At 35.4% G+C, this 14,322-nt stretch overlaps 1 protein-coding gene across 1 annotated transcript in view; it reads left to right on the top strand.

The window, feature by feature from the left end:
- LOC109533620 (laccase-5) overlaps positions 1-14,322 on the top strand; it is a 33,483-nt gene that overhangs the window by 16,776 nt on the left and 2,385 nt on the right. Inside the window, exons 2-11 of the mRNA XM_019898988.2 lie at positions 5,280-5,451; positions 5,508-5,645; positions 6,819-6,945; positions 7,050-7,207; positions 8,918-9,144; positions 9,588-9,839; positions 10,435-10,619; positions 11,093-11,288; positions 13,043-13,255; positions 13,314-13,524. Coding sequence (XP_019754547.1) covers positions 5,280-5,451; positions 5,508-5,645; positions 6,819-6,945; positions 7,050-7,207; positions 8,918-9,144; positions 9,588-9,839; positions 10,435-10,619; positions 11,093-11,288; positions 13,043-13,255; positions 13,314-13,524 — 1,879 coding nt within the window. The remainder of the gene's footprint in view (positions 1-5,279; positions 5,452-5,507; positions 5,646-6,818; positions 6,946-7,049; positions 7,208-8,917; positions 9,145-9,587; positions 9,840-10,434; positions 10,620-11,092; positions 11,289-13,042; positions 13,256-13,313; positions 13,525-14,322) is intronic.

Below are 14,322 nucleotides of genomic sequence, written 5' to 3'. Positions count from 1 at the left end.
CCATCAAACCGAAAGAAATTTAGTGAAAGAATAGACCTAAGAATGTGAAGATGTATCTTCCTATAATCTGCAAAGTTGGAAATTTTCGACGTAAGTTGATAAGGTAATCGAGAGGAACAGTCAGGCAGGATGAACGAAGAATATTCTTGTTAATTCTTGCAGAATAAAAAAAAATCAGCAATATATCCAGAGAAGCCAAACAAGCAGGATATTAATATACTCCATTTCAGTCAGAACCGCGAACAGCTTGAAGAATGTTTGCTGTTTTTCCAATAAAATTTTGGAGAATGTTTCTAATTAAACGGAGTAAAGTTTATTGGCATCACTTAACTGTTCAATGATCATTGTTTTTAGAGTATTTGAAACCAAATAATTAGCATTAACCTAGGCGATTTAAGTTGGCCGAAAACATATTAAATATGCGCTATGAGTACAACTAAGTGTGTTGCATCATGCGAATCATTACCGTGTGAAATTCAATTAGCTTAGATAAGGACAAGTATTCAAAGATGCAAATCGTTGAAAGCAACCCAGATGCTTAAGAAACACCGAACGTTGCATTTTATTTCTTCATAAACTGACCCAATGTTCCAAGCTATGAATGAATGATTTGGGAAAGAATGCTGGATACATTGAGACAAAAACACCACCTTGTATGGCAAATTTTGGCGATAAATATTCCAATTCCTTATGAAGTAACCGACATTTACGCTCTAATACTCAGTAAATTTGAAGGAATGTTGTAGCAACAAATAATTTCCGAGTTTAGCAGGCGTGGTGCCATTATGCAAATAAATCAGCTATGTTTCGAACTGAGTAATTGCTATTGAACTTTTTTGGCAACATTGGGTTTCCCATATACCTAATTATAATCAGGTATCAATCGGCGTTAAGTAACAATATGGGCAATGTAGATAATAAAGTGTTGGTTAACCATCAGAAAAACCGCAAGTATGAGTAGCATTGACACCAAATTGTTGATACAAGTATTTCACAGATAACGATCCGAATATTACAGAAATATGTAAGCAAATGAAAGGTCGATTTGCAACCTTTCAGAGCCATTTGTTCACTTAATACCCAGCAATTTTATTATTGGAGGCAAATTGCCTGTACCACTGACAAATTTCCTTGAAACTCCATTGTATTTTCTGCTACAGTGAATAAATCAATGGAGAATGCATATTACGGAAATCGTGTGATAAATGTATTGTTTCATATGCAAAGAAGCTGCTCAAGGAACATTCATTCAGAAAATCTCACCATCTACGCCTGCAGGCTAGGGCCACAATTTAAAAACAATTATAAAACCGAATCTAATCCGAATGGGAACAACCGAAAAACAAGTTGTCTCAATCAACATATCCCGTGCCTCCAGTGTTGCATATATTTTGTGCAACTTTTTTTTTCTTGAACTACTAACAGCAAACAATGCAAGGCTTTTGTGAGAATTCTCTGAGAGATCTAAACAAATGTGTCGAATCATTACTAGGCTTGCATTTCAACACTGGCTGATTAATGTGGACTGTTTTTTAGGTCTTCAACTCATTTGGCTGGCACTTGCTTAGATTATCTTTTAATGACCAACCCATTGCGGAACGGTAATACGTATTAACAGGATCTAGTACAATCTGCATTGAAATTATTAGCCAGCTGCACAAGGGTACATTAATAATAAATAAAAATAGTCGCCTTGCCAAACTACACAACAAACTTTTTCGGATTTATTTGTCATTAATTATTTCCTGCAGTCAGAAAAAAATGATGTAGTTTTTTGGCAGTAGTAGTAAATAGGTACATATTTTAAGATATGTTAATCTCAGGCATAATCAGGAGGGGTTCGGAGCTTATTGGGTCTCACCAGCGGGGTTTAGCCTGCAAATAACACTCCCGGAACTTGCACTTCATTTTTCCCATGTCCTGGCGCAGCGGAACAACTAAGGTGGCTTTGACGTTGCCAAAAGCTTCAGTTTCTCTTCCATTTCTCCATCATGAATAGCTTTTCAAAGTTTACGCTAGTTCGGTTCTCATAAGTGATAAGTGTCTTGATGAATAGAAGCTTGTTCTTCACATTCATCTGGACTCTTCTGTTTAAAAGCCAGTGCAGGTGGCAGATTCTTGATTGATTTCGTTGTGTGTGGTTCTTCGTGTCTGTTTGTTTCAGTATTTTTATTCTGAATTCCGAATATTTAAAGTGCTTGGAAAATGACGAGTCTTCAAGTCAGATTGATATTTTTTTCTGCTTCGTTCTTGGGCAAGCGGAATAAAATTATATTTGTGCAGATTTCCACCTGGGCAGCGCATTTTTATTTCAGGCAAAACCTCAGCATCTTTAGGCCTGAAAATACTGTTTAAAATGTGTGGGTAGACATTGAATATGCATCTGAAGGTTAGACATACAGTGTCTAATAAAACAGTACTTTTGCTAATAATTTTTTTTATCTGAAAACGTTTAAAACCCAAGGCAAAAATAATAAATAACTGCTTACTCATCAGTTTTCTCGACAGTATTCAAGTGGCAAATTCAAATCTGAACCAATTTTCACCTTAATAACAACATTATCCAATCCATCATTAAAAATAAATAAAGATCTATCGCAACCTGAATCTAATTGGTCAATTAGCTGATTTTCGAACCGAAAAACGTGTTGAAATGAAAACAATAAACTTTATTCCCAAGTTTGCAGAAATTATCGGATTTGCCCTGATTTGATGAGCATCATTAGAAATCGTTTTTATGAATCCTACTATTTTGGTATAAATTAGCAGTAACTGGAGTAGTTTCATGGCTATTGCAATTTTCAAAGGGACAGTTACTAAAACAACCCCGATTTATTTAATAAAATTCCCAATACATTCAGAGATAATTGAGTACAATATTTGATTTATGCTTCAGGTGAAGTGAATAAAAAGTATCACATTTCTCTTTTCTCGGATTTTTGCAATTAATTTTACTTGCAAGGTAACGTAATCGCATCTAGTTAAAATAGCTATGCGCCTTTATTGCTATTTTTTTTCGTTAAAACTGGATTAATTTCAATTGTGTATATCTACAGGTAAAGTTGTTACGAGTGCATACTTGCACGCAGGAGCACATTTGTGCTAATTATGCGAATTTCACCCAAGTAGAAGTAATTGGATTGCTATGCAAATTTTGAGTGATTAGAGGTTGAAATATCGGCAATTTACCTTTTGCATGAAAATATGTGCAAAGTCGCCGTTATATAATATAAGCGATTTTATTGCTGCAGTCTCATCTTTCGCAATATTCCAGTTTATTACATTTTCAAATTGCTTCCCGTGCATTTTCAAGCCTTTAAAACAACGTAAAATCGAGAATTATTCAATTTCAAAAGCTTGAGGGCTTTAGGCGAAACACTAATAGAAAAACAAGATCAAATTAAGTCAGATTGATGAATGAATCGCACAATGGATTTTACAGGTTTCAAAGCATCGCCCGCGGAAAATCAGATTAACGCGTTATTTGAAGCGAAAGCAACATCAATTTAAAACCAGTATCATTCCACACAGGCGGTTCAGAAGAAATGTGTAAATTTTTCAATGCGGAAAGACAACACCCCATATGATACCAATTGCAAATTAGAAAGTAGAAAATCACTCATAATAATAATGATGCGCAACTAAACGAAAGCGATCACGAACAGGATAAACTGCGTAAAATATTACAATACCTATATCATTTTGCAATAATGCCGAATTACATTGGGAGTATATGAACAATGGAATTGTTGAATAAGCGAGACTTGAGTTGAGCAAGCGCACTTTTAAGTTGACTTTTTTAGTTTTGGAAAATTTACATAGACAATCCACAAAGGCTAAGTGCAACTATTGTCTCATTGTCTGGTTGTTGTCGCAATTAATGTTGCAGAAGAAACTGAGGCGACTATGTGATATAATATAGTAAATCCGCTGGTCATGAGTAAAACTAACGACTTAGGTTTTTGAAAGTTGCTCTAAAATTAATATTTTATATGCACTTCTAAACTAACCAGCCAGCGCGTAGCGTTTGAAGTCTATTTAAAACGTGTGGTTCCAATTTTTATTTGATTTATTGGTTTAGAACTTTCCAAAGCCTGAAACACAATATAGGCATGGCACTTACTGTGACGTAATTTCCACTTTAAATTTATACACCCATTGATTTCCTTCAATTTTATAGATAACAAGGGCATTAACCAATGTAATTAAACTATTGTGCCTAAGGCTTCCGAGATATTTTTTTCTATTATAATTTAGGTTAATTTTTTCTCAGAAATAAAGCCGGTCTAGAAAACCTCAGAAGTCACTAGGTCCAAGTCAGTTTTGGGCTCAGCGGAAAGTCAAAGAAGTCATGTTTTTTATTTTAATTCACAAAAAAGCAAACGTAAGAAGCTCAGTTCTAAAAACCATTTGCCCCTATTTTATGTGAAAATGTATTAAAGACTACATAGACTACGTGGGTATAATAAATAGAAATTCGCAGTCATATAAAATACACTAGCATTATATGAAATAAATTAGGAAAATAAAACATGCAAAATACACCTTAGAATAGAAGACTCTTACAGAATAATTTCGAGAAGAATTGCTCAACGCAAAAGTTTCCTCTGTAACTACTAAGCTCGCTTTTCTTCATCGTTCAGAGTTCAGGTTTACCTATTTTTCTATTGTCTGCTTCTTAAATCGAATATTTCCTTTTGTTTGCTTGTTTCAGAGCTAATTTTCTGCGTTTAAAATTATTTTATTTTTCGTTGCTGTTTTGGAACATTTGTTTGAGCCTCGACGTTGCCTCTTTATCTTTTGCTAAATTTGGTCCAATTTCAATCACATAGATTAAGTTCCTCAATCTTCTTCATATGCTGATCATTTTTTCTTAAATTTTTGTTAAATCAAGCCACTTAGGTACCTTAAGTGGAAATAATGTTAAATCAAACTCTTTGAAATATTTCCTATTTTCCATGCCATGGCCATTCCACTGCAATAAAATATGTTGTCGAGTAGAAAGATCTCTATCGAGAAAACTAGACACTTGCACACATGTAAGCAAATGCGTTTTCAACGAATGTAAATAATTCATTATCCACTCGGTGACTTTGAATTTGGAACAAAGAGAGTGAAATATTACCTTCATAAATATGCGGCTAACATACGGGCTGTTCGGTCAAGTAGAACTAGATTGCGTTTTGGAGTTTTCACAGCAGATAACTTCCTGCAAATTAAAATTTCTCTTTTTTGCGTCATATTCAAAATTTTTAAAACCACATTTTGTTGTGCATTAGGTGACCAACAAGCTTCAGCTTCCTGGAACGCTTGGGATGCAGTCGACACCAACTTCTTCACATCTCAGCAAGAGATCGCCCAAACACATCCGTTCAGAACTAATTCCATTAGCTACACTGCTGGCAGTGGAAATAGAGGAGGAGGGATTAAGCACAAACATCAAGATTACAGGTCCGTAAAACCAACACTATTTTAAAAAACCATTTGATAATGATTTTTTTTTTCAGAACGTCCCCAACCGCTGAACTGAGAAGAAACCCCAGCCTTTCTGCTCCAGATGAATGTGCTCGGGCTTGCCGCGAAGGAGAACCACCCAAGATATGTTATTACCACTTCACGTTGGAAATGTACACGGTCTTAGGAGCGTAAGTGATCTTTCCCTATGCTACGTTGCAATCTTCAACATCTTCAGAACATCGCCCACGTATTATCACAAGGCAATTAATCAGTTTATTAATTAAATCAGTCAAAATTTCCAAGAGAAAGTTATTAAAAAAATTAATTTGTAACTGGCAAAACAATAGTAGGCGGACCCACATCAATCAAAGTTAAAAAATATTGATTTGCTTGTGTAGTTTAATGGATCAGCTCTTTCTCAATCTCTGCATTTTGCATGTACTTTTACTCCCTGATTAAAGTGAAATTTAATCTACATTTTGATGAAGAAATGCCTTCTATTCACAGGAAAATGTAGTTGAAGGTGAATATTGATGAGAAAGTGCAGGTTTTAATTTAAATGATAAGAAATTCGTAGGTAGCACTAGTTTGAGAATAACTTATTGCACCTGCTCCTGTTGAATTGTTCATGAGATCAATTTTTACTTGTTAAAAATTCAGTAGCCAGCATTCAGTAGTCATAACAATGATTTTTGAATACATAATTAATTTGGAGTAAAAAAGCCATTCTATATTGAACCAGTTTTTCACTCAATGCAGTAAATTGATTAACTTGGACACTGAAACGGGATTTTAACCTTAATAAGTACGAATATTCCTATCTGTGCTAGCAGATACATCATTAATGAACATGATTAAAAAGGTCGGATGCAATCAAAATCTATAAATAAATTCTAGCTAATCATTAGCTGAACATAAATTGCAGGAATATTTAAGATGATGAATGAACTTGAATCGAGTACTTTCACCAGCTGCATAAAAAGTTTGATTATGATCACTAATATGTCCAATTACCTCAGTTATTCTGCATAATAATTGTTAGCCATTGACCCGATAATTTATTGATAGAATTGCTGAAGATTGTTTGATAAAACTTTCCATACACTGCAGATCGGTGTACCGAAAACACGACTTGCGAATGGGATATTATTTATGGGTAAACGTTTTCATTCAAATGTTATTTAATTTAATTTATGTGATCAACTGATTGATATCATATACAAGACATACAAATAATACGAGTTAGCAAGGGGAAATCTGAATAATGAGCCCGAACTCAGGTTCGAGGTTGGCTTCTATTTGTTTTACAATATTCAAGGATGAAATAGGAAAATCAATTAATAAAAAATTTAATGTTTCAGGGCCTGCCAAGTATGTACACCCAACGCAACCAACCCCATTTGGTCAAACTGCCAATGTATTCTTGCTGACGGCGTGGAAAGAGGAATGCTTTCTGTCAACAGAATGTTGCCTGGACCCAGTATTCAAGTAAGCCATATTTATTCAAAAATCCCAATTTTATGATAAACCTCATCCATTACTTCATATACAAAAGTTCCAAATCTCCGTTAACAAGTTTAATTTTCTTGCAGGTTTGCGAAGGTGACAAAGTAGTTATCGACGTTGAGAACCATCTTGAAGGTATGGAAGTTACCATCCATTGGCACGGAGTGTGGCAAAGAGGATCTCAATACTACGATGGTGTTCCTTTCGTTACCCAGTGCCCAATCCAGCAAGGAAACGCATTTAGGTAACAATTTGAAGAGAAAAACATTTCTTCAGCTGGGGTTAACCTTAGTCAAAGTAGCCAGAAATATCATCTAATAGAGATGCAGATGTCGCAACTTACTTTATGAATTACTCATTCTCTATGATTACAAAACGTGGTGATTATCGTCAATCAAATACCTTGGTAGTCAAACCATCACGTTCCAATGGGACAAATTGATTTGTAAATGTTGCCTGGGGCGCAGTTTCAATTATTTCTGATAGTATTTTTCATTGAACAATCTGCATCAGCTCAATTCATTCATCAATTAAGATACGCATTTGCCATTTACTTGCCCAGATGGGGAAACAGGCAGGTTTTAGCCTTGATGCAGAAGCAAGTAATCAACTGAAGGAGAAGCAGATTATTCATTGATTCATTAGTAACAAAACAGAGAATTTTGTTTATGAACCAAAATAGTTGATAATTAGATGCTTTTCAGAGTAAAACGGACTGCAAATAATGTTTTAAAAAGGCGAAAGATTAGCGCTTAAATGTAGTTTTTGTATGAAGCTTACTTTTGTGCTTATTATGCAAGTCTTCATATATTCGCTCATTATTTGTGCCAAATAAATGTAAATTAAATAGCATCACTCCTTTGCTCGTATGCTACAGTTTTAAGCTCGTTTTCAAAATTGGAAAAGTAAAAGTTTGTAGATGTTATTGATTGCAATTCCACGACGCTAATAGAGCCATTATACGGCAATAAAAGTCCAGTTTGCACTTATAAGCAGTTGCTTCATTTGGCAAGGAAGTGTGAGGGAATTCGCACCTTTTCTCTCCAACACCAAAAATGATATTTTCCAACCACTATAACAGTGCGATAGAAATTGCGGCTGCTGATTTCTTTAACAATTTTATATTACAATGCTTTTGCACATTAACGTGAAAATTGGTATGTGTTAAGGGTTCCTAAGTGGCCAGACGAATTTCAATAGCTCAATTTCCATTTTCGATATCAACAGTTTCTTTTTTTATGCAAAATTTGCTTACGATTTACCCGAAGTCTCCCAAATATTTTCTGTTGTAATAAAACAATTTAAAAGGAGAAAGCGTACTAGACGATAAATCGATAAATTATTCAAAAAAGCCTCCTAGCAGTGGCAAGCGTGGCGCTTTTAAGCTTTGCTGATTCAAATAATCTACCAAAATAAGGTATTTGGACTTAAAACTAATCTGCATTAAGAAAGGATTTTTGCATTTTCTCAGTTCAAATTTCCAATAAAGTTCTCAAATGTAAACGTGGAGTTCGGCAAAAATTCCAGTTGTGGTCAACAGCGAAAATTCCTAAATTGATGCAAACAATTTTGTTTTTGGAGTTAACGGCGGCAAATCCAGCTGATCTTGAAAGCTTTTAGTCTTAACTTCAATACTTAGTTGAATCTATAGAATTCACTTTCCTTTGCAAAGTCCCATAGTACGTTCAGGGCCTTTTGAAAAAAATTGTGTAATTTGAGATTTTAAAATGCTGCCTTTCATAGAAGATAGGCGGATGTAAGTGTGAACAGCACAAAGTGTACTTCTCAAAGTTATGAGCACATAATCATGTTTACTTCACAGCTACATAATTATTCATCTGCGTGCTCAATTTAGCAATTTCCGACAAAGTCATCAGATTAAAATAAAATTAAGTTTTTTTGTTAAAACAAGAACATACAATTGACTCAACAATGGTTTCCCACATTGTTTCAGATACCAGTGGATAGCAGGTAACGCTGGCACACACTTTTGGCATGCTCACACCGGGCTACAAAAGATGGACGGTATTTATGGAAGTTTGGTGATTCGCCAACCCCCTAACAAAGACCCAAATAGTCATTTATATGATTTCGACCTGACAACCCACGTAATTTTGTTGTCGGATTGGATGCACGAAGATGCTTCCGAACGTTTCCCTGGAAGATTGGCTGTCAATACTGGTAAGAAACGGATGATATTTTTTCAAACTATTGTTTTTTTACTCTGATAAGAGTTTGGTGAATGGAGGAAAATGGTAAATGAAAGATTCCAAATCTTTTGAAATGAGCTTCATGTAGAAAATTCCGTGAAATAAATCCAATTTGCGTGTAACTGAAAAAACCTGCGGTATATTGCCCAGTTTTTCCGTCTGCAAGTGAAAGTTCATTAATATCAATAACACACAATTAGAAAATCAATTGAACGACACGTGCCTAATATCGAACAGAGACACAACGATTTAATTATATCGCGTATATGACTTAACAGTATTTATTCACACAAAAACAGGCTGCATTTAAATTTTAAATTGTCGTTGAACTTGTAAACTGACAGTGATGTATTATTTATTCTACAGAATATTATTAAGTGCTGCAGGATATTCAACGTTCTATTTGTTTCATAGGACAAGACCCTGAAAATGTGCTCATCAACGGCAAAGGACAGTTTAGAGATCCTAATACCGGATTTATGACAAATACTCCTTTGGAAACGTTCACCATGACGCCAGGCAAACGATACAGATTCCGAATGATCAATTCGTTGGCTTCAGTTTGTCCTGCTCAATTGACCTTCCAGGGACACACTTTGACTCTGATTGCTACAGATGGAGAACCGGTTCATCCTGTCAATGTTAACACCATCATTTCCTTCTCTGGTAAGTAAAATTCAAAAAACAGTTCCCCGAAAAAAAATCCGAAAAGTTCATAAGTCATCGGCAACTTTCGTAAGGATATTTCAGCATTTTGCATAACATTTGCCCTTTCGCAGGTGGAAGTTGTCGCAGAAAACAGCAAAACCAACCCGATTCAGTTAGATAATAATGATTGACAATTAACTGATTAATTAATATAATTTTGCGTAATCTTTGAAGGTCGCCATACTTTTCAAATATCGGTTACTTAACTAAGACGAAGGTTTATCTAAAAAATTAACTCAAGGAACTTTAAGAACGCTTGAAAAATATACAGGGTGATTTAGAATCGAAAATGAAAATGCGACAGCTGAAATTAAAAGACCATGAAAATAAATTGCTTCGATGCATCATTTTTTTTAACAAACTGCTCAATTTATCAGGGAACTACTGAGCTTGACTTTTACGGGATGTTTAGATGTTAATCGCATCCCGAACTTAAGCAAAAGTTTTAGTTTAAAACTTTACTGGCAAAAATGAAATATGCCTTGGCTAAAGGCTTTTTACATCTAAACTGAAGACGAAATAAAAACCTTACGTTTCGCTGCATTTTTTTAAGGGGAAAGATACGATTTTGTCATCAATGCGGATCAAGCGGTAGGAGCGTACTGGATCCAGTTCAGAGGGTTGGGAGAATGTGGAATCAGAAGAGTTCAACAATTGGCCGTTTTGCGATACTACAAAGGACCTTACACTCCTTTCACTGCCGCCCCCACTTACGATTTCGGTATTCCTCAGGGTGTGGTGAGTATAATTGTAAATATGGTGTTAGCAATTTTGTAGGGTTTTTATGAACAAACTCCCGGAAAATTACAAGCCATATTAAAGAAGCAAGGACTTCGGTGTGAAGATTAGCGCACATCTCTTAGGATTTTTTCAATTATTTGTGCTCGGCTAGATTAAAAACCAAGCTGTACATAATGGGTTGGAACAATACTGAATAAATAGAATTTAGAGCCATTAGTTGCAATGCTAGGTGGTCAATGGACCTGCTTCGCCATGTATATATTTATATACTTGAGCCATATGTATATAACTAAAGCTACACATAAAAGCGTAAAAAATTGCCATGACCAAGACTTTCCACGCAACATTATGTAAAAATGTATTATACATGAAGGTGAATTATTTATTTATCCAGACCCAACCGATTTTGAATTGTACAATTATATGTAAATACTGTACATTGTAAATAGAAAAATATCACTGCCAATTAGGTACTCAATCCTCTTGATGCCAGATGCAATGAAACAAGGCCAGATGCTGTTTGCATCAACCAGCTGAAGAATGCTCGAGAAGTCGATAGGGCGCTGCTCATTGAAAAGCCCAATGTGAAGATATTCTTGCCCTTCAGATTCCACGTTTACACTCCTGAGGATCTATTCAATCCCAACACCTACAACAGGCATTTAGGTAAGATTTCGTAAAATTGTATTGAAGCTGTGTTAGACTTTCCTTCTTCAGCCAGTCATCACGAAGTCATCGTGATCTCTCTAAATCAATGTGATTAAAACGGGTTTCCTTTATATTTTTAACAACATTGGGTGTTATCGCGCATATTAATCTAAACCCGATTAATTAGTCTTCCGGTAACTAGTACAACTACTTTCGATCAACACGAGGTCCACGATCGAAATTACCAATTAAGTCTAATTAACATCAATTGAAAGTAAGATTTTATTTGGAGCTACCGTAGTGCGTCACTTTTTTGTCTTTTTCTATGAAGAGAAATCGACTCAGGCTTTAACTAWAACGAGCCATCGTTAACGGAAACATKCCGATGATAGTTTTTCAGTAGCTATAAAAGTAAGCTWGATGAGGTTTTAACCGATTTTTTCATTTGSTGCTGTATAGCTTGATAGTGAGGAATATGTRAATATTTTAATATATTTTTCTACATCAGTAGTTAGAAAAGTCAACARCWAYGCAAAATAATAGTTTTTTYAACAATATAATCTAYRAAAMGTTATAAAACCTTTACACAGCAAGRGTCGTTTCTGAGGGTCRAAATTTCAKGTTTCTAAACATCTGGCTGAACGAACAAACTTTGASTTTAGMAAACTTGATATCKGCTGAAGAACTCAACAAACAAATTTTCCTGTAATTTTCAGTKTTTTCTTGGAAGTTGWTTTTTTGAAAATTGTTACAGTWACCGAKAAATTAATTTTCAATTYTGCAATTTAGCTCATAGTTTCAACGGTTTTGCTGACACTATAGAAATTTTGGTATTAGCTGTTCTGATATTCAGTACTTGTACACTTGATTTCCTCTTAAACAAATTTTTTTTTTAAACATTTAAAAGGATGTCCGTTTTGAACGCTAAAGTGCTTATAGAGCCACAGCATTGTTGAAAATTCTGAAAATTACACCGTCAGAATGGTAATAATTTTTAAACCTCGAAGAGATTTGAAAATTCGTTCCCATCACGCAGCTTCTTGAATTCAAAATTTATTTTATGAAAACTGCTGAAAATCCTCCAACGCCTTTGTTTGTCCTGGATCTTTGAGATTTATTGAAAAAAATTATTTTTTGTAATTGTAGTCCCACGACGCAAATATTCCCTGGCTTTACAGCTTATTTCCTTTGAAACTACGGTTCAGGAAAATATGGCCATTTGGTTTCACTGATATTTTAAGCCATTCTTAACTTGATGCTTGGGAAATTCCTAGCGGATCAGAAGCGAAGCATTAAGAAATTTATTAATATATTACAGACTAGATTATTTCCATCCTCTTAAGTTTCGCAGATTTTGCAAAAAATCCTGATAGCAGCGTTGAACAAACACGTTTACTTGCCTGAGTAAACGTTTTATTATTGTACTTTACCGTACACCGTTGAATACCAAATTACCAATTATTAATCCGTTTTACACTACTACGCTCCGTTACTGTTTTATTAAGATACCGATCTGCAAACACACCTTCTTCAACTTAATACAATTAATAAACTCTTAGATTGGAAGCGAGTTCCCGTAATGAAGCAATTATTTCAGTAAAAGAACACACCTTTCGACTCATTTGATAGGCATTACCATATAGTTTTTGCATGCTTTATTAGGGTACTTCTTGCTAATTAGGTAGCATAGATGATGAAGTATGAAAGCAAAATGGAAACTTTTTGTAAATGCTGTCAAGCTATGGATCATAAATTTGTTGTTTTTTTTTCAGTCGCGCCCAATGGTGATCATGTTATCAGCTTAATTGATGAAATTTCGCATATGTCGCCACCAGCCCCGTTGCTTTCTCAGTACGATGAAAATGATCCCTCACAGTTTTGTAATGGAGATAATCGACCACCAAATTGTGGAGCCAACTGCATGTGCACTCACAAAATCGATATTCCACTTAATGCTATCGTTGAAGTGGTTCTGGTAGATGAAGGTAAAATGGCAGGTTTTTTAAATTGCAGATATTTTATAAATTGAATGTGTTCTTGCAGTTCAGCAGCCCAATTTGTCCCATCCATTCCATCTGCACGGTTACGCTTTTAATGTTGTGGGTATTGGCCGGTCTCCCGATCAGAACGTGAAAAAGATTAACTTGAAACACGCCCTCGACTTGGATCGACGGGGGTTGCTGCACAGGCACTTTGACTTACCACCCGGTAAGGACACCATCGCAGTCCCCAACAACGGCTACGTAATTTTCAGGTAGATATTTGGATAGATATTTTGCTCCTAAAATTACAGTGACTGTATCAAACACAGTGGCGACAATAAGACCAAAGCTCCTCCCAACCGCTATTATGATGCAAAACCTTATACTTAAATAGTATAGGGTATGCGAGACCAAAGTCGAAGGCCCTGCGTGCAAGACGCCCTTGGTTTCGCCTCGGCCGTCAATTTTAAGCAGTGGCCAAACTTCGACTTTCGTCTCTTGTAACGGATCCAGCTTTACGTTCAGGGGGGGAGGGGTTATGTAGAAAAACAACAGTCTTCTGCTGCCTATGAAATTCGAAAAATTATCGTCGTTTTGTGGAAGGGTGGTGCAAGATTATTGCAAAATTTCATGTTTTCTGTCCCGTTTTGCATGTTTCTCGGAAGCAAAATGAGCAAGAACGCTCGTTTTTACATCATTCCAAAGAGAACTAAATGACCTATTTAGTAAGTGAACCATCGATAAGGAAATGTTGCAGTTTTCTCAAAAAATGCTTGAATTCAAGAAGTTTTAGATTTGCGTGATTTTTTTTTGAGTTCCAAAATCCACTTGAACATGACGCTGCTTTTTTCGAAGTTTCTCAAGAACCATTCGAGTCACATAATTCGTTTTGGCACCGTTGGATAGAGAATTGAAAAGTCGATTCAGTCCTAACAACGTGAGTGAGGAAATTCGAGTGGTTTTGACCCAGAACGTGAAATTTGAATATCAGACACTTAGGTGCAAGATTATGCCAAAATTTCATGTTTTCCGTCCCGTTTTTGCTCATTTCTTGGAGGCAAAATGAGCAA

Source organism: Dendroctonus ponderosae, unplaced genomic scaffold (assembly GCF_020466585.1).
Source record: "Dendroctonus ponderosae isolate FM_Combo_2020 unplaced genomic scaffold, Dpon_F_20191213v2 Dpon_F_20191213_5, whole genome shotgun sequence".
Taxonomy (NCBI): Eukaryota; Metazoa; Arthropoda; class Insecta; order Coleoptera; family Curculionidae; genus Dendroctonus; species Dendroctonus ponderosae.
This window is presented reverse-complemented; position numbering and strand designations above follow the sequence as displayed.